General features: G+C 47.3%; 1 protein-coding gene across 1 annotated transcript; it reads left to right on the top strand.

Annotated features, from left to right (window-relative positions):
* The first annotated feature begins 5,425 nt into the window (after nucleotides 1-5,425).
* On the top strand, nucleotides 5,426-16,965 carry si:ch1073-15f19.2 (mucin-5AC). Its single transcript, XM_036968183.1, has 6 exons — nucleotides 5,426-5,561; nucleotides 5,659-5,774; nucleotides 5,978-6,224; nucleotides 14,771-15,475; nucleotides 15,617-15,722; nucleotides 16,472-16,965. Exons 1-6 carry the CDS (start codon nucleotides 5,501-5,503, stop codon nucleotides 16,566-16,568), a joined length of 1,332 nt encoding a protein of 443 aa, XP_036824078.1. The 5' UTR covers nucleotides 5,426-5,500; the 3' UTR covers nucleotides 16,569-16,965.
* Nucleotides 16,966-20,114: the final 3,149 nt, after the last annotated feature.

Raw genomic sequence — 20,114 nt, 5'->3', positions numbered from 1 at the left:
TGGACGCCGTGCTTAGACTGGGCATCGATGCAGTGGAAGGCTCCCGCCATGGAGCTGGAGGTTCCGGACCGTGGACCATCTCAGGAGGTTATGGACCGTGGACCGTCTCAGGAGGTTCCGGACTGTGAAACGTCTCCGGAAGCTCTGGACTGTAAACCGCCGCCGGAAACTCTGGACTGGGGACCGTCGCCTAAAGCTCTGGACAGGGGATGCTTACTGGAGGCCTAGTGCGTGGAGCCGGCACAGGTGGCGCCAGACTGCTACCACGCACTTCAAGGCGAGTGCAGGGAGCAGGCACAGGACGTACCTGACTGGGAAGGCGCACTTCAGGGAGCGTGAGAGGAGCAGGCACAGGAGGTACCTGACTGGGAAGGCGCATTTGAGGGAGAGTGAGAGGAGCAGGCACAGGACATACCTGACTGGGAAGGTGCACTTGAGGGAGAGTGAGAGGAGCAGGCACAGGATGTACCAGACTGGGGACACACACTTCAGGGAGAGTAAGAAAGGGGGAGACACATGACGTACCGGACTGGAGAGGCGTACTTGAGGCCAGAAGCATGGAACTGGCACAGGTTGCACCAGACTGCTAACTGGATCCTCTGGTCAGATGTTGAGCAGAACACACTTGCACAACATCTCTCTCGTCTCTCTCTCTCCCAACTTCGCCATTGCCTCCCTGACAGTCTCTGGCTCTTCCCTTTGATCAGCCGCCAGCTCCATGTGCCTCCCCCCAAAAAACTTGTGGTTGTCCATGGGCTTTCTGTAGCCGCAAACCCTGTCGTCGTCACTGTCCTCCATAATCTCCTTCCGTCTGTCGCCAAGGAAGGGTTTCGCATCTCCTCATCACTTCCTCCCATGTCCAAAAATCTTCCTCCCATGTCCCTCTTTGGGCACGCTGCTTGGTCCTGGTTCGATGGGATATTCTGTCACGCCTAGTACGTCCTGTGCCTGCTCCTCTCACTCTCCCTCAAGTGCGCCTTCCCTCTTTGGGCACGCTGCTTGGTCCTGGTTCGATGGGATATTCTGTCACGCTCCTTCCCTCTTTGGGCACACTGCTTGGTCCTGGTTCGATGGGATATTCTGTCACGCTCCTTCCCTCTTTGGGCACGCTGCTTGGTCCTGGTTCGATGGGATATTCTGTCACGTTCCTTCCCTCTTTGGGCACGCTGCTTGGTCCTGGTTCGATGGGATATTCTGTCACGTTCCTTCCCTCGTTGGGCATGCTGCTTGGTCCTGGTTCAATGGGATATTCTGTCACGTTCGTTTGTAGAGACGGACCAAGGCACAGCGGATGTTGAGTTCCACATAATTTATTAAAAGTGAAATCTCGTCAAGTCGTCCCAGCGTGTTTTCCGTGAGTTACCGTCTCTCTTTGTTTTCTACTTCCTTTTTGCCTACCCTGATCCTGCCTGCCGTTCTGTACCTTGTGGAATGGAAAGGACGCTCAACTTTAGCTCAAAATAAGATTGCTTCCTGTAGCCGTTTTCCATTTTCTGCCCGAATCTTCAACAGTGAAGTATAGAAGGATTGGAATTGCTAGTTGAGTCTCTTGGTGGACTAGCATCTCTGATTCAAGTTTCTCCAGTGATAAAGTTAATAATTTTCCTCGACCTAAATAAATGACATATTCTACATGTTAAACGCACAGTTGTTGTATACACCTACATGTTTCTCTCTCCCAGCGGATTCCTCTGATCGGCTTCACGTTTGCTTGTACTGTATATTCCTGTGCTTTCTTATGTCTCCTGTTTGTTTTGCCATTTCTGGATGTTATTCAATGTGTTTCTACAAAAAGTAAAGGTCAAATTCTATATGTTATCAAATCATTTAAATATATATATATTTTGAGGGGTCCTAAAATTCTAAATCTAATAGTTGAATGATCCATGGTATGACTATCTTCGATGTTTAGAGGTTAAACAGGTTAACATTCACAAGGCCGCAGAGCCAGAAAGATTACCAGGAATCCGAGCATGCGCCGGTAAGTGTACGACCTATAAACAGGTCAATGTTCACAAGGCAACAGGGCCAGACGGATTACCAGGACGTGTCCTCCGAGCATGCGCTGACCAACTGGCAATATTGTGCCCTCCAAGCACATCACTAAGCTAAAGAATCTGGGATTGAACACCTCCCTCTGCAACTGGATCTTGGACATCCTGACAGGCCGCCCCCAGGTGGTAAGGGTAGGCAACCTCAACTTCCTAGTACCCCTGGACATTGACTTGGTACTGGTACTCCCTGTATATAACCATGATATTACCTAGTACTTCCTGTATATAACCATGTTATTACCTGGTACTCCCTGTATATAGCCATGTTATTACCTGGTACATCCTGTATATAGTCATGTTATTACCTGGTACTCCCTGTATATAACCATGTTATTACCTGGTACTCCCTGTATATAGCCATGTTATTACCTGGTACTCCCTGTATATAACCATGTTATTACCTGGTACTCCCTGTATATAGCCATGTTACTACCTGGCACTTCCTGAATATAGCCATGTAATGTCATGTGATAGGGCATTTCACTGTAAAGTCTACATTTGTTGTTTTCGGCACATGTGACAATTTGATTTATATATTTTACCAGGTAAACTGACTGAGAACACATTCTCATTTACTGCAACGACCTGGGGAATAGTCACGGGGGATGAATGAGACAATTTGATTTATATATTTTACCAGGTAAACTGACTGAGAACACATTCTCATTTACTGCAACGACCTGGGGAATAGTCACGGGGGATGAATGAGACAATTTGATTTATATATTTTACCAGGTAAACTGACTGAGAACACATTCTCATTTACTGCAACGACCTGGGGAATAGTCACAGGGGGATGAATGAGACAATTTGATTTATATATTTTACCAGGTAAACTGACTGAGAACACATTCTCATTTACTGCAACGACCTGGGGAATAGTCACAGGGGGATGAATGAGACAATTTGATTTATATATTTTACCAGGTAAACTGACTGAGAACACATTCTCATTTACTGCAACGACCTGGGGAATAGTCACGGGGGATGAATGAGACAATTTGATTTATATATTTTACCAGGTAAACTGACTGAGAACACATTCTCATTTACTGCAACGACCTGGGGAATAGTCACGGGGGATGAATGAGACAATTTGATTTATATATTTTACCAGGTAAACTGACTGAGAACACATTCTCATTTACTGCAACGACCTGGGGAATAGTCACGGGGGATGAATGAGACAATTTGATTTATATATTTTACCAGGTAAACTGACTGAGAACACATTCTCATTTACTGCAACGACCTGGGGAATAGTCACGGGGGATGAATGAGACAATTTGATTTATATATTTTACCAGGTAAACTGACTGAGAACACATTCTCATTTACTGCAACGACCAGGGGAATAGTCACGGGGGATGAATGAGACAATTTGAAGCTTGGCATGATTCACTTGCCATGATGGTATGAGGGCCAGACTGGGATTTTAGCCAGGACACCGGGGTAAACACCCCTACTCTTACGATAAGTGTCATGGGGTCTTTAGTGGCCACAGATAACCAGGACACCTGTTTAACGTCCCATCCTACACATAGAAATGTCCACTGCCTTTGGGTATTGGTGATTCTTTTTTGACTGTAGGAAAGAGTTCTTCCTACTGACCCTCCAACACCACTTCCAGCAGCGTCTGGTCTTCCACCTAAGGACCGACCCTGCTTAGCTTCAGAAGCAAGCCAGCAGTGGGATGAAGGGTGGATGCTGGCTAAACATCCCTTGACTTTTTCAACATTTTGTTGTTACAGCCTGAATTCAAAAAATGTATTAAATTAAGCTTTCGTTTCACTGGCCTATACACAATGGAATTATGTTTTTCGACATTTTTACTAATTCATTAAAACAAACAGTGATGGAGCAGAGAGATGGAGAGACATGAAGAGATGGAGAGAAGGATAGAGACTGAGAAAAGGAGAGAGAAGAAGAGATGAGAGAAGGATAGAGACTGAGAAAAGGAGAGAGATGGAGAGAAGGAGAGAGGTGGAGAAAAGGAGAGAGAAGGAGAGAGATTGAAAGAAGGAGAGAGGAGGAGAGAGCAGAGGTAGAGAGAGGTGGAGAGGGAGATGGAGAAGGAGAGAGATGGAGAGAGAAGGAGAGCGAGATAAAGAAGGAGAGCGAGGGAGAAGGAGAGAGAAGGGGAGACAGAAAGAGAGGGAGAAAGAGATTTGAGAGGCATGGAGGAGAGAAGTGGAGAAAGGTACCCTACATGACCAAAAGTATGTGGACAACTGCTCTTCGAACATCTCATTACAAAATCATGGGCATTAATATGGAGTTGGTCCCTCCTTTGCTGCCATAACAGCCTCCACTCTTCTGGGAAGGCTTTCCACTAGATGTAGGAACATTGCTGCTATAACAGCCTCCACTCTTCTGGGAAGGCTTTCAACTAGATGTTGGAACATTGCTGCTATAACAGCCTCCACTCTCCTGGGAAGGCTTTCCACTAGATGTTGGAACATTCCTGCGTGGACTTACTTCCATTCAAACATAAGAGCATTAGTGAGGTCAGTCGATTAGGCCTGACCTCACTAAGTACCAGTCAAAGTTTGGACACACCTACTCATTCAAGGGTTTTTCTTTATTTTGACTATTTTCTATGTATGACTTCCCACATATGCTGAGCACTTGTTAGCTACTTTTCCTTCACTCTGCGGTCCAACTCATCCCAAACCATCTCAATTGGGTTGAGGTCGGGTGATTGTGGAGACCAGGTCATCTGATGTAGCACTGAATGCATTCAAATGAAATTTAACCCAACCCCTCTGAATCAGAGAGGTGTGGGGGGCTGCCTTAATCGACATCAACGTCATCGGCACCCGGGAAACAGTGGGTTTCTCAGGGACAGAATGACAGATTTTTACCTTGTCAACTCTGGGATTCAATCCAGCAACCTTTCAGTTCCTGGCCCAACGCTCCTACCAGGCTATGGACTTGGTCTTTTACCATATAGCCCTATCTTCTATATACCAACCCTACCTTGTTACAACACAACTGATTGGCTCAATTGCATTAAGAAGGAAATAAATTCCACAAATTATCTTTTAACAAGGCACACCTGTTAATTGAAATGCATTCCAGGTGACTACCTCATGAAGCTGGTTGAGAGAATGCCAAGAGTGTGCAAAGCTGGTTACTTTGAAGAATTTCAAATCTAAAATATGTTTTGATTTGTTTAACACTTTTTTTTAGTTACTACTAGTTATTCCATATGTGTTACTTCATAGTTTTGATGTCTTTGCTATTATTCTACAATGTAGAATTATTATTTTATTTTTTTACTTTGTAGGTGTTAGAATCAGTAGGTCCAGAGAGAGAGAGAGAGAGAGAGAGTGAGAGTGAGAGAGAGAGAGTGCGAGAGAGAGAGAGAGAGTCTCTCTCTTCCTTCCTCTCATCCTTCCTCTCGCTCTCTTTCTCTAACCCCGGTGTCAAGAGACCAGACAGACATGGCTGCCACTCTGAAGGGAACTGTCGTCTCTCTTCTTCTTCTCTCCTCCATTTCTCAAGGTAAAGGCTGGATTCACAACTCTTCATCTGATTGTGAGTAGACAGAGTAAAGGAGGCTGTTCTCAGGTTTTCAACTGTTGTGTGATTTGATTGACAGGTGTCCATGGTGTTGACGTGTTCCACCGGGAGTCAGTGAGAGCTGTAGAGGGTCAGAACATCACTCTACCCTGTTTACTAGAAGTGAAGGAGGGACGTAAACCCGTCATCTCTCAGGTAGCTGTGTTTTCTCTCTTTTTTTTTCAACTGTTTTAATTGCACTAGGATTCCATGAGTGTCCTGAAAGACGTCTGTCTAATAAAATGTTATTTAAAAAAAATGTATTATAGCTAACTACCTTAAGATGAACGAACTAACTGTAAGTTGCTCTAGATAAGAGTCTCTGCTGTTTGACTAAAATGTGCATGTCAACGTTCTAGGTAGAATGGAGGAAGAAAGGAGAGCTGGAGGACCACAAGCTGGTAGTGTTTAACCCTAGTTTTGGTGAAACCCTCGTCTGGCCAAACGTCGCCCTGGACGTGGCGTGGGACAAGGACAAGGAGAAGCTAATGGGCACGTCTCTGGTTCTGAAGGATGTAGAGGCTAGGGACAGCGGGCGTTATATCTGTGACATCACTACCTACCCCAACGGGTCCATCAGGAAAGTCACTCGGCTGAAGGTTGAAGGTATGGGCTGAATGTTGAAGATATGGGCTGAGAGTTGAAGGTATGGGCTGAATGTTGAAGGTATGGGCTGAGGGTTGATGGTATGGGCTGAGGGTTGACGTATGGGCTGAGGGTTGAAGGTATGGGCTGAGGGTTGAAGGTATGGGCTGAAGGTTGAAGGTATGGGCTGAGGGTTGAAGGTATGGGCTGAGGGTTGAAGGTATGGGTTGAAGGTTGATGATGTGGGCTGAGGGTTGAAAATATGGGCTGAGGGTTGACGTATGGGCTGAGGGTTGAAAATATGGGCTGAGGGTTGACGTATGGGCTGAGGGTTGAAAATATGGGCTGAGGGTTGACGTATGGGCTGAGGGTTGAAAATATGGGCTGAGGGTTGACGTATGGGGTGAAGGTTGATGGCATGGGCTGAGGGTTGAAGGTATGGGCTGAGGGTTGAATATATGGACTTAGAGGTTGAAGGTATGGGCTGAGGGTTGAAGGTATGGGCCGAAGGTTGCAGGTATGGGCCGAGAGTTGAAGGCTGAGGGTTGAAGGTATGGGCTGAGGGTTGACATATGGGCTCAGGGGTGACGTATGGGCCGAGGGTTGACGTATGGGCTGAGGGTTGAAGGCATGGGTTGAGGGTTGATGGTATGGGCTGAGGGTTGAAGGTATGGGCTGAGGGTTGAAGATATGGGCTGAGGGTTGAAGATATGGGCTTAGCGGTTGAAGGTATGGGCTGAGGGTTGAAGGCTGAGGGTTGACGTATGGGCTGAGGGTTGACGTATGGGCTGAGGGTTGAAGGCTGAGGGTTGAAGGTATGGGCCGAGGATTGACGGTATGGGCAGAGGATTGACGGTATGGGCAGAGGGTTGCCGGTATGGGCCGAGGGTTGACGGTATGGGCTGAGGGTTGACAGTATGGGCCGAGGGTTGACAGTATGGGCTGAGGGTTGACAGTATGGGCTGAGGGTTGACAGTATGGGCCGAGGGTTGACAGTATGGGCTGAGGGTTGACAGTATGGGCCGAGGGTTGACAGTATGGGCTGAGGGTTGACAGTATGGGCCGAGGGTTGACAGTTTGGGCTGAGGGTTGACAGTAAGGGCCGAGGGTTGCAGGTATGAGCCGAGGGAGAACCTTCCAGAAAGACAACCATCTCTGCAGCACTCCACCAATCAAGCCTTTATGGTAGAGTGGGCATACGGAATTCACTCCTCAGTAGTGGCAGCATCATGCTGTGGGGATGTTTTTCAGCAGCAGGGACTGGGAGACTAGTCAGGATTGAGGGAAAGATGAACAGAGCAAAGTACAGAGAGATCCTTGATGAAACCTGCTCCAGAGCACTCAGGACCTCAGACTGGGTGAAAGTCACCTTCCAAAAGGACATTGAACCTAAGCACACAGCCAAGACAATGCAGGAGTGGTTTCGGGACAAGTCTCTGAATGTCCTTGATTGGCCCAGCCAGAGCCCAGACTTGATCCTGATTGAACATTTCTAGTGAGATCTGAAAATAGCTGTGCAGCGACGCTCCCCATCCAACCTGAGAGAGCTTGGGAGGATCTGTCTCTCTCTCTCTCTCTCTCTCTCTCTGTCTCTCTCTCTCTCTCTCTCTCTCTGTCTCTCTCTCTCTCTCTCTCTCTCTCTCTCGCTGTCTCATATTAACATAATACAAATTATCATAATCCATATTGTCAACGGGACAACAGTAACAACAATAACCAAGGGTCAAAATAACCATACATTGAACAATAACAATAAGCAGTAGAGGACATGTGGTTTTAAGGGTTTCAAATTTGGTGAAATTACACTCTTTAGTTGTTTTATGTTTTTGACATTTTGTCAGGAAATGCAGCTCTGTCTCAGGTTCTGCTGTTGTGCAGTGGTTGCACAGCCTTTCCTCTACAGGGAGCCAGGTTTTCCTGTCTACCCTTCTCAATGGCAAATCTGTGCTCACTGAGCCTGTACTTTGTCAAAGTTTTTCAAAGGTTTTGATCAGTAACCATGGTCAAATAGTTTGCCAAGGTGTACTATCGATTTAGGGCCAGATAGCACTGCATTTTGCTTTGTGCTTGTGTTTCCCAAAAGGTAATGTAGTGTTGCTTTGTGCTTGTGTTTCCCCATAGGTAATGTAGTGTTGCTCTGTGCTTGTGTTTCCCAATAGATAATGTAGTGCTGATTTGTGCTTGTGTTTCCCCATAGGTAATGTAGTGTTGCTTTGTGCTTGTGTTTCCCAATAGGTAATGTAGTGTTGCTTTGTGCTTGTGTTTCCCAATAGGTAATGTAGTGTTGCTCTGTGCTTGTGTTTCCCAATAGGTAATGTAGTGTTGCTCTGTGCTTGTGTTTCCCAATAGGTAATGTAGTGTTGCTCTGTGCTTGTGTTTCCCAATAGGTAATGTAGTGTTGCTCTGTGCCTGTGTTTCCCAATAGGTAATGTAGTGTTGCTTTGTGCTTGTGTTTCCCCATAGGTAATGTAGTTTTGTTTAGACTGTTGTAATTTGGTTTATTCTGATTGATTGGATGTTCTGGTCCTGAGGCTTCAGTGTGTTAGTAGAACAGGTTAGTGAACTCAGCCCCAGGACCAGCTGGATGAGGGGACTGAGGCTTCTGTGTGTTAGTAGAACAGGTTAGTGAACTCAGCCCCAGGACCAGCTGGATGAGGGGACTGAGGCTTCAGTGTGTTAGTAGAACATGTTTGTGAACTCAGTCCCAGGACCAGCTGGATGAGGGGACTGAGGCTTCAGTGTGTTAGTAGAACAGGTTTGTGAACTCAGTCCCAGGACCAGCTGGATGAGGGGACTGAGGCTTCAGTGTGTTAGTAGAACAGGTTAGTGAACTCAGCCCCAGGACCAGCTGGATGAGGGGACTGAGGCTTCAGTGTGTTAGTAGAACAGGTTAGTGAACTCAGGACCAGCTGGATGAGGGGACTGAGGCTTCAGTGTGTTAGTAGAACAGGTTTGTGAACTCAGCACCAGGACCAGCTGGATGAGGGGACTGAGACTTCAGTGTGTTAGTAGAACAGGTTTGTGAACTCAGCCCCAGGACCAGCTGGATGAGGGGACTGAGGCTTCAGTGTGTTAGTAGAACAGGTTTGTGAACTCAGGACCAGCTGGATGAGGGGACTGGGGCTTCAGTGTGTTAGTAGAACAGGTTAGTGAACTCAGTCCCAGGACCAGCTGGATGAGGGGACTGAGGCTTCAGTGTGTTAGTAGAACAGGTTAGTGAACTCAGGACCAGCTGGATGAGGGGACTGAGGCTTCAGTGTGTTAGTAGAACAGGTTAGTGAACTCAGCCCCAGGACCAGTTGGATGAGGGGACTGAGGCTTCAGTGTGTTAGTAGAACAGGTTTGTGAACTCAGTCCCAGGACCAGCTGGATGAGGGGACTGAGGCTTCAGTGTGTTAGTAGAACAGGTTTGTGAACTCAGGACCAGCTGGATGAGGGGACTGGGGCTTCAGTGTGTTAGTAGAACAGGTTTGTGAACTCAGCCCCAGGACCAGCTGGATGAGGGGACTGGGGCTTCAGTGTGTTAGTAGAACAGGTTTGTGAACTCAGCCCCAGGACCAGCTGGATGAGGGGACTGAGGCTTCAGTGTGTTAGTAGAACAGGTTAGTGAACTCAGCCCCAGGACCAGCTGGATGAGGGGACTGAGACTTCAGTGTGTTAGTAGAACAGGTTAGTGAACTCAGCCCCAGGACCAGCTGGATGAGGGGACTGAGGCTTCAGTGTGTTAGTAGAACAGGTTTGTGAACTCAGCCCCAGGACCAGCTGGATGAGGGGACTGAGGCTTCAGTGTGTTAGTAGAACAGGTTAGTGAACTCAGCCCCAGGACCAGCTGGATGAGGGGACTGAGGCTTCAGTGTGTTAGTAGAACAGGTTTGTGAACTCAGCCCCAGGACCAGCTGGATGAGGGGACTGAGGCTTCAGTGTGTTAGTAGAACAGGTTAGTGAACTCAGCCCCAGGACCAGCTGGATGAGCGGACTGAGACTTCAGTGTGTTAGTAGAACAGGTTTGTGAACTCAGCCCCAGGACCAGCTGGATGAGGGGACTGAGTCTTCAGTGTGTTAGTAGAACAGGTTTGTGAACTCAGCCCCAGGACCAGCTGGATGAGGGGACTGAGGCTTCAGTGTGTTAGTAGAACAGGTTAGTGAACTCAGCCCCAGGACCAGCTGGATGAGGGGACTGAGGCTTCAGTGTGTTAGTAGAACAGGTTTGTGAACTCAGCCCCAGGACCAGCTGGATGAGGGGACTCTTTTCTTTGCTCAGCTCTTGGCATTGCAGGGCTTGGTAATGATATCAGAGGGGTCACTGTATTTTAGATGTTTCCAAAACTTAATTGCTCTTTTTTGAGTTTTAATATTAGTGGATATTGGCCTAATTCTGCCCTGCATGCATTGTTTGTAGTTTTCCTCTGGACATGTAAGGGAAGCTTACAGAACTCTGCATGCAGGGTTTCAATGGGGTGTTTGTCCCATTTGGTGACATCTTGTTTTGCAAGTGGACCCCACACCTCGCTGCCATAAAGTGCAATTGGTTCAATGACACATTCAATTAGTTTTAGCTAAGTTATAATAGGTATTTCAATTTTAATTAGTTATTAATGGTGTAGAATGCCCTGCTATGCCCAGTTCACTGCCTCTTTAAGGTGTCTGGTGGAGATTAAATTTAAACCTCAGAAATTGTAGTGTGTACAGTACTCTATATATTTAAACCTCAGTAATTGTAGTGTGTACAGTACTCTATATATTTTGTACCAATTGAGAACTTTGGTCTAATTCCCTGAGATCTGGATCTTCTCTGGAAAATCATTATTTTAGTATTTTTGGGATTTACTGCCAGGGCCCAGGTCTGGCAGTACTGCTCTAGCAGGTCCAGGCTCTGCTGTAGTTCGTGTGCTGTGGGTGACAGCAGGCACAGGTCATCTGCGAAAAGCAAAAAATATATTTTATCTATAGTTATCTATAGTTGTTCTGGGTCTGTGCAGATGAAGGAAAGGAGACAGGGAGAGGAGGCAAGGAGAGGACGCTCCTTGCATTATTGAGACGCACCGAAGGGAATTTTTACAGCCACCTGTCTGCATCTCTCTGTCTGCATCTCTCTGTCTGCATCCTACTGTCTGCATCTCACTGTCTGCATCACACTGTCTGCATCACACTGTCTGCATCTCACTGTCTGCATGTCACTGTCTGCATCTCTCTGTCTGCATCCCACTGTCTGCATCGCTCTGTCTGCATCTCACTGTCTGCATCTCTCTGTCTGCATCTCACTGTCTGCATCTCACTGTCTGCATATATCTGTCTGCATCTCTCTGTCTGCATCTCTCTGTCTGCATCTCACTGTCTGCATATATCTGTCTGCATCACACTGTCTGCATCTCACTGTCTGCATCTCTCTGTCTGCCTCTCTCTGTCTGCATCGCACTGTCTGCACCTCTCTGTCTGTATCTCACTGTCTGCATGTCACTGTCTGCATCTCACTGTCTGCATATCACTGTCTGCATCTTCTCTGTCTGCATATCACTGTCTGCATCTCTCTGTCTGCATCTCACTGTCTGCATCTATCTGCCTGCATCTCACTGTCTGCATCTATCTGTCTGCATCTCTCTGTCTGCATCTCTCTGTCTGCATCTCACTGTCTACATCTCACTGTCTGCATTTCACTGTCTGCATCTCACTGTCTGCATCCTACTGTCTGTATCTCTCTGTCTGCATCTCACTGTCTGCATCTCTCTATCTGCATCTCACTGTCTGCATCTCACTGTCTCTCTCTCTCTCTCTCTCTCTCTGTCTCTTTCTCTCTCTCTCTCTGTCTGTCTGTCTGTCTCCCTCTCTCTCTCTCTCTCTGTGTCTCTCTCTCTCTCTCTCTGTCTGTCTCTCTGTCTCTCTCTCTCTCTCTCTCTCTCTCTGTCTCTTTCTCTCTCTCTCTCTGTCTGTCTGTCTGTCTGTCTCCCTCTCTCTCTCTCTCTCTGTGTCTCTCTCTCTCTCTCTCTGTCTGTCTCTCTGTCTCTCAATTCAATTCAATTCAAGGGCTTTATTGGCATGGGAAACGTGTTAACATTGCCAAAGCAAGTGAGGTAGATAATATTAAAAGTGAATATATAAAGTGAAAAACTATAAAAAAATTAACAGTAAACATTACACATACAGAAGTTTCAAAACAATAAAGACATTACAAATGTCATATTATATATATACAGTGTTTTAACAATGTACAAATAGTTAAAGGACACAAGATAAAATAAATAAGCATATATATGGGTTGTATTTACAATGGTGTTTGTTCTTCACTGGTTGCCCTTTTCTCGTGGCAACATGTCACAAATCTTGCTGCTGTGATGGAACACTGTGGAATTTCACCCAGTAGATATGAGAGTTTTTCAAAATTGGATTTGTTTTCGAATTCTTTGTGGATCTGTGTAATCTGAGGGAAATATGTCTCTCTAATATGGTCATACATTGGGCAGGAGGTTAGGAAGTGCAGCTCAGTTTCCACCTCATTTTGTGGGCAGTGAGCACATAGCCTGTCTTCTCTTGAGAGCCATGTCTGCCTACGGCGGCCTTTCTCAATAGCAAGGCTATGCTCACTGAGTCTGTACATCGTCAAAGCTTTCCTTAAGTTTGGGTCAGTCACAGTGGTCAGGTATTCTGCCACTGTGTACTTTCTGTTTAGGGCCAAATAGCATTCTAGTTTTCTCTGTTTTTTTGTTAATTCTTTCCAATGTGTCAAGTAATTATCTTTTTGTTTTCTCATGATTTGGTTGGGTCTAATTGTGCTGCTGTCCTGTGGCTCTGTAGGGTGTGTTTGTGAACACATCTCACTGTCTGAAAACATGCACCTCTCTCTCTCTCTCTCTCTCTCTCTCTCTCTGTCTCCATCTCACTGTCTGAAAACATGTACATCTGTCTGTACCTCTCTCTCTCTCTCTGTCTCTCTCCATCTCACTGTCTGAAAACATGTACATCTGTCTGTACCTCTCTCTCTCTCTCTCTGTCTCTCTCCATCTCACTGTCTGAAAACATGTACATCTCTCTATACCTCTCTCTCTCTCTCTCTCTCTCTCTCTCTCTGTCTGTCTCTCTCCATCTCACTGTCTGAAAACATGTACATCTGTCTGTACCTCTCTCTCTCTCTCTCTCTCTCTCTCTCTCTCTGTATCTGTCTCAGTCTCTCTCTCTCTTTCTTTCTCTCTCTCTCTCTCTCTCTCTCTCTCTCTCTCTCTCTCTCTCTCTCTCTCTCTCTGTCTCTCTCTCTCTCTCTCTCTGTCTCTCTCTGTCTCTCTCTGTCTCACTGTCTGAAAACATGTACATCTGCACGTCTCTCTGTCTCTGTTTCTCCATCCTGTGTGGTGTGTGTTGATGAATGTGGTTTAGTTGAGTCATCTCTGACACACTGAAATCTCTTCACATTCAGATAAACAGACGTCAACATGTGGACCACATGCTTGTATCCCAAATGGAACCCTTTCCCTATATAGTGCACTACTTTTGTAGTGCCATTGTGCTCTGGTCTAAAGTAGTGTACTATATAGGGAATAGGGTGCCATAGGGCTCTGGTCTAAAATAGTGCACTATATAGGGAATAGGGTGCCATAGGGATCTGGTCTAAAGTAGTACACTACATAGGGAATAGGGTGCCATAGTGCTCTGGTCTAAAGTAGTGCACTATATAGGGAATAGGGTGCCATAGGGATCTGGTCTAAAGTAGTGCACTATATATAGGGAATAGGGTTCTATTTGGGACACAGTTTCACACTTCCTGTTTCCTGCTCTCCAGCAGCCGACAGCAACAGAAGCTACAACACGGTCGCCCTCAGCAGCTGAAAGTTGCAGATAGAACAGCCATGAATAGAGCTGACACCTTTCAGTCAGTGATTTACTGTCTGTTCTATATTATACACGTCTACCTGAATGCCCATACACCGACACCACAGCTACAGTACAGCACGTACTCACCTTCTGCAATGTACTACTACTGAATATTGCAGATAGAAATGTAACGAATAGAGCTGAAGTGTCAGAGAGTTGTGTTCTATATTATACATTTCTATCTGCATGCCCTGAACCACGGCTACTGCGTTCATGCAGTGATATAGCTGACCACTCTATGTTTCTCAGTTGGTAGAATATTGTGCTTTCAACACCAGGATAGTGATTTTCTGCTGGGGCCACCAATACAACATAACGGTAAACTCTCACAGCCACAAGTTGCTTTGGATAAAAGCATTTTGCTAAAAGACATTATGTTGTTGTCATTATTATATTAGTCCATGTCAGAGAGGAAGGTGCGTTCTATGTAATATATTTCTATGTGTTTGTAACGTTGAGGCCTAGTGATCATCTCTTCTACAGGTTCCAATAGAGAGTGAGATGTTAATCACCTGTAGCAACAGCCCTAGGAAGGGTATAGACTGCCCTCTGCTGGACCTGCTGGAGTACTGTTCAATTACTGCTTCCTGAAGGGGCATCCCGGACACAGTTGCACCCTGGGATGTGTAGTTGTTGAAGAGTTAGAGAGACATTATGATATTAGTGATGATTCTCTCTCTGTCTCTCATTACTTTCCTACATAACAGGTCCTGCTGTCACTGTGACCTCCGGCAACAACGTAACTGAACCTACGGTTACCGACAACAACGTAACTGAACCTACGGTTACCGGCAACAACGTAACTGAACCTACGGTTACCGGCAACAACGTAACTGAACCTACGGTTACCGGCAACAACGTAACTGAACCTACGGTTACCGGCAACAACGTAACCGGACCTGCAGTTACCGGCAACAACGTAACTGAACCTGCAGTTACCGGCAACAACGTAACAAGCGACCTAACAGAGCCAGGAGAGATGACAACCCCCACAGCTAACTTCAGCATCACACCAGACACCCTCACCTCCTCTACCGTACAGGAAGTCAACACCAGTATCACTATGACTACCTCTGTCACCCAGCTAATCTACTCCAATACACACCGATCAGTCAACACAGAGGCGGGACCAAAGGGGTCCGAGGTCAACAGCTCCACAGACAGTCCAATCAGAGTCCCATCCACGGCCCAATCAGGATCAACCTATCCACCCAAGGTCCAATCAGATCAGCCCACTCCATGGAGCGTCCGATCGAACGAGTCTGAAGCAGAGACCTCCAGCTTTGGTGGTCAGGGAGGCCCAGTGTCCACTACGCTAAACCCAGAGAAGAGCACCCTGGCTGGGGAGAAGGAAGACCACACCCTGGGGACCTCCACCACCTCCACCTCCACTTCCTCCCATGGGGAGACAGGTAGGACCACAGCCAGAGATGGTTGGTTTGTATTGGCTTCTTGTCGTTGTATTTGGTATGTACCGTAGACCACTTTTAAACAGAAAACCTTACAATATTATGATTTATAGAGGATACCGATATCATGATTATTCCTGTCAGGTCCCAGTAGTGGTCAGAGGTACGTGGTGGTGTGGGTGCTGCTTCCTGTCCTGGCTCTGCTGCTCGTGGTAGGGTTCCTCTACAGACGGTACATCATCCAGAAGAGGTGAGCGTGTTTCCTGTCCTGACTCTGCTGCTCCATTTCCTTATTGTTTTACATCAATTAACCTCTCTTTTCTACCTGCCTTTCAATCTGCCTCTTTCTCTCTCCTCCTCCCTCCCTCTCTCCCTCTCGCTCCCTCTCTCCCCTCTCTCCCTCTCTCCCCTCCCTCCCTCTCTCCTCCTCCCTCCCCTCTCTCCCTATATCCCTCTCTCCCTCTCTCCTCATCCCTCCCCTACCTCTCTCCTCCTCCCTCCCCTCTCTCCCTCTCTCCCTCTCTCCCTCTATCCTCATCCCTCCCTCCCTCTCTCCTCCTCCCTCCCCTCTCCCTCCCTCCCACTCTCTCCCGCTCTCTCCTTCTCTGCTCTCCCCCCCTTCCCCCTCTCCCTCCCTCTCTCCCCTCCCTCCCCTCTCCCCCTCTTGCTCCCTCCCCACTCTCTCCCTCTTTATCCTTCTCTGCTCTCTCTCCCTCCCTCTCTCCCCTCCCTCCCTCTCTCCTCCTCGCTCCCCTCTCCCCCTCTCGCTCCCTCCCCACTCTCCTCCTCCCTCCCGCTCTATCCTTCTCTGCTCTCTCTCCCACCCTCTCCCCCCTCCCTCCCTCTCTCCCCTCCCTCCCTCTCCCCTCCCTCCCTCTCTCCTCCTCCCCTCCGCTCCCCTCTCTCCCCCTCCCCCTTCCCCTCCCCTCTCTCCCCCCTCACCCTTCCCCTTCTTCCCCCTCCACTCTCTCCCTCCCTCCCCCCTCTCTCTCTCTCCAGGATGGACCTCCCTCCCCCCTTCAAGCCTCCTCCCCCTCCAGTGAAGTATTCCTCTTTGAGAGCTCATGACGTCCCCATGACCGACATCCTCACCTGAAGGGGGAGCTGTTGTATTTGTTTTATGGTTAAATGAAACCCTCCATTGGTCCTCCTTCATTTTATAGTGATACTTAATGCGCGTCCTCTGCTGTCAGAAATATAAATGAGCCTTTTACTGTAATACATGTTCTGTGCCAATGCTGTGTGATTTAATGGTGTCCCTTTACAAAGCTGGACTTTGATGCCTTTTCTTCTGTTATGTTGCGTTTTTACCAAAGATGATATTTATTGTTACAGAAATGTCTTGATGGTTAAACTTTGGTGTGAATTAAGGAAACCAAAATATTCTTTATTAAATTTGTAAATATTATATTTTCTTTTACCAGATATATTTGATGAAATAATTAAGATTGCAATTGAATTTATCCAATCTGTTTAAATAAAGATCTTAAACATACTCGTGAAGTTTTGAATCAATGTTACTCACACCATGACTGTTAATAGGTCATGTACTATACCAGCACGCAAACATTCTGGAAAACAGAGAGAGAGAGAGTTCCCACTCCAGAACAGAACCGTGACATTCTCTCCTCTGAACTACAGAGAGTTCCCATCCCACTCCGGGACAGAACCGTGACATTCTCTCCTCTGAACTAGAGAGAGTTCCCATCCCACTCCAGAACAGAACCGTGACATTCTCTCCTCTGAACTAGAGAGAATTCCCATCCCACTCCAGAACAGAACCGTGACATTCTCTCCTCTGAACTACAGAGAGTTCCCATCCCACTCCAGAACAGAACCGTGACATTCTCTCCTCTGAACTAGAGAGAGTTCCCATCCCACTCCAGAACAGAACCGTGACATTCTCTCCTCTGAACTAGAGAGAGTTCCCATCCCACTCCAGAACAGAACCGTGACATTCTCTCCTCTGAACTAGATAGTAAGGTCAATGAGAGGCTGTCTGGCTAGGTTATTGGTTAGATTTCAGGCTAGGTTACTCATCACATGAGCGTGCTTTACCGAACAATATGTCTGTCTGCCTGCCTGCCTGTCTGCTTGTCTGTCTGTCTGGCTTGCACTTCAACAACAAAGGTCTCTGATGTTCACATTCACCACAGTGTTACTAAAGGCTCTAATGTCCACAGTAACCACAGTGTTGCAAATATTCATCAAACCCATTGATGAAACAGGAAACAAAACCACAAACCACAGCTGTCCATCCGGCCATCTGGTGTGAGTCTGAGACCACCTACACATCTCTACATTCCCCTCTGTAGACACCATCGTAGACACTGCTATGTTGACTGGTGTAGAGCCACCTAAATGCCTCTAAGCTAAGTTGAACCATACAGGGTTCAAAGAGCTCATCTCAGACAGAGTTAGAGCTCATCTCAGTTAGAGCTCATCTCAGACAGAGTTAGAGCTCATCTCAGACAGAGTTAGAGCTCATCTCAGACAGAGTTAGAGCTCATCTCAGACAGAGTTAGAGCTCATCTCAGACAGAGTTAGAGCTCATCTCAGAGTTAGAGCTCATCTCAGAGTTAGAGCTCATCTCAGACAGAGTTAGAGCTCATCTCAGAGTTAGAGCTCATCTCTGACAGAGTTAGAGCTCACCTCAGACAGAGTTAGAGCTCATCTCAGAGTTAGAGCTCATCTCAGACAGAGTTAGAGCTCATCTCAGACAGAGTTAGAGCTCATCTCAGAGTTAGAGCTCATCTCAGACAGAGTTAGAGCTCATCTCAGACAGAGTTAGAGTTCATCTCAGAGTTAGAGCTCATCTCAGACAGAGTTAGAGCTCATCTCAGACAGAGTTAGAGCTCATCTCAGAGTTAGAGCTAATCTCAGACAGAGTTAGAGCTCATCTCAGACAGAGTTAGAGCTCATCTCAGACAGAGTTAGAGCTCATCTCAGACAGAGTTAGAGCTCATCTCAGACAGAGTTAGAGCTCATCTCAGACAAAGTTTGAGCTCATCTCAGACAGTTAGAGCTCATCTCAGAGTTAGAGCTCATCTCAGACAGAGTTAGAGCTCATCTCAGAATTAGAGCTCATCTCAGAGTTAGAGCTCAACTCAGACAGAGTTAGAGCTCATCTCAGACAGAGTTAGAGCTCATCTCAGACAAAGTTTCAGCTCATCTCAGACAGTTAGAGCTCATCTCAGAGTTAGAGCTCATCTCAGACAGAGTTAGAGCTAATCTCAGACAGAGTTAGAGCTCATCTCAGACAGAGTTAGAGCTCACCTCAAACAGCTCTCTAGAACTACTAAAGGAAAGTCCTTATTTCCTGCGTGTGAGTGTGACTCTAATTGCTGGCCATGTTGTAACTGTGTGTTTAGTATCCCCCACGACTACAGGCGCTGGGGACCCGCCCCACACAGCTCTGAGAGGCTACACTGAACACCAACCCACGACTACAGACACTAGGGACCCGCCCCACACAGCTCTGAGAGGCTACACCAAACAGTAACCCACGACTACAGACGCCGGGGACCCGCCCCACACAGCTCTGAGAGGCTACACCAAACACTAACCCACGACTACAGACACTGGGGACCCGCCCCACACAGCTCTGAGAGGCTACACTGAACACCAAACAGTAACCCACGACTACAGGCGCTGGGGACCCGCCCCACACAGCTCTGAGAGGCTACACCAAACACCAAACACTAACCCATGACTACAGGCGCTGGGGACCCGCCCCACACAGCTCTGAGAGGCTACACCAAACACTAACCCACGGCTACAGGCGCTGGGGACCCGCCCCACACAGTTCTGAGAGGCTACACTGAACACCAAACAGTAACCCACGACTACAGACGCCGGGGACCCGCCCCACACAGCTCTGAGAGGCTACACCAAACACTAACCCACGACTACAGACACTGGGTACCCGCCCCACACAGCTCTGAGAGGCTACACCAAACACTAACCCACGACTACAGACACTGGGGACCCGCCCCACACAGCTCTGAGAGGCTACACTGTACACCAAACAGTAACCCACGACTACAGACGCCGGGGAGCCGCCCCACACAGCTCTGAGAGGCTACATCAAACAGTAACCCACGACTACAGGCGCTGGGGACCCGCCCCACACAGCTCTGAGAGGCTACACCAAACACCTAAGCCTTGGGTGTCCCTCAAGCTACTTCTCCTTTTCAATGAACTGCCTGGGCACAGCCTGGACCAGCATCTTACGCACACTGGACTGATACTGTCTTGGTTCATCAGGTCAAATGGCATTATGAAGAGCAGCTCAGAACAGCTGAAGATGGATTTTAAAGAACTGATTGAGTCTCTACTTGACACTAACAAACATCCCATAATATCTGTCCCTCTGCCCTCCCTAAATCATGGCATTGAACGGTTCAGCAGGCTTTTATCCCTCCATAACTGGCTACGAGACTATTGCAGCTCTGTGGGTGTAACATGTATTGACGATACCTTCTGGAAACAAAGATCGTTTTATAAAGAGGATGGGATCCACCCAAATCGTTTGGGTTCCTGGATCCTTTTCACAGCATTATAAGGCTGCGTTGAGACAATAACTTATCAATGATCCAAGCCCAGCTCAGTTAATCGCTTCCGTTGTGTCGCGGAGTCATCA

This window comes from Oncorhynchus mykiss, chromosome Y (genome assembly GCF_013265735.2).
Source record: "Oncorhynchus mykiss isolate Arlee chromosome Y, USDA_OmykA_1.1, whole genome shotgun sequence".
Lineage (NCBI taxonomy): Eukaryota > Metazoa > Chordata > Actinopteri > Salmoniformes > Salmonidae > Oncorhynchus > Oncorhynchus mykiss.
This window is presented reverse-complemented; position numbering and strand designations above follow the sequence as displayed.

What these genes read in the sequence shown, in the direction of transcription:
- si:ch1073-15f19.2 (XM_036968183.1), top strand. Translation starts at nt 5,501, where the DNA reads ATGGCTGCCACTCTGAAGGGAACTGTCGTCTCTCTTCTTCTTCTCTCC. An exon ending in TTCCTCCCATGGGGAGACAG is followed by an intron (nt 15,476 to 15,616) that starts GTAGGACCACAG and finishes TATTCCTGTCAG; the next exon opens with GTCCCAGTAGTGGTCAGAGG. An exon ending in CGGTACATCATCCAGAAGAG is followed by an intron (nt 15,723 to 16,471) that starts GTGAGCGTGTTT and finishes CTCTCTCTCCAG; the next exon opens with GATGGACCTCCCTCCCCCCT.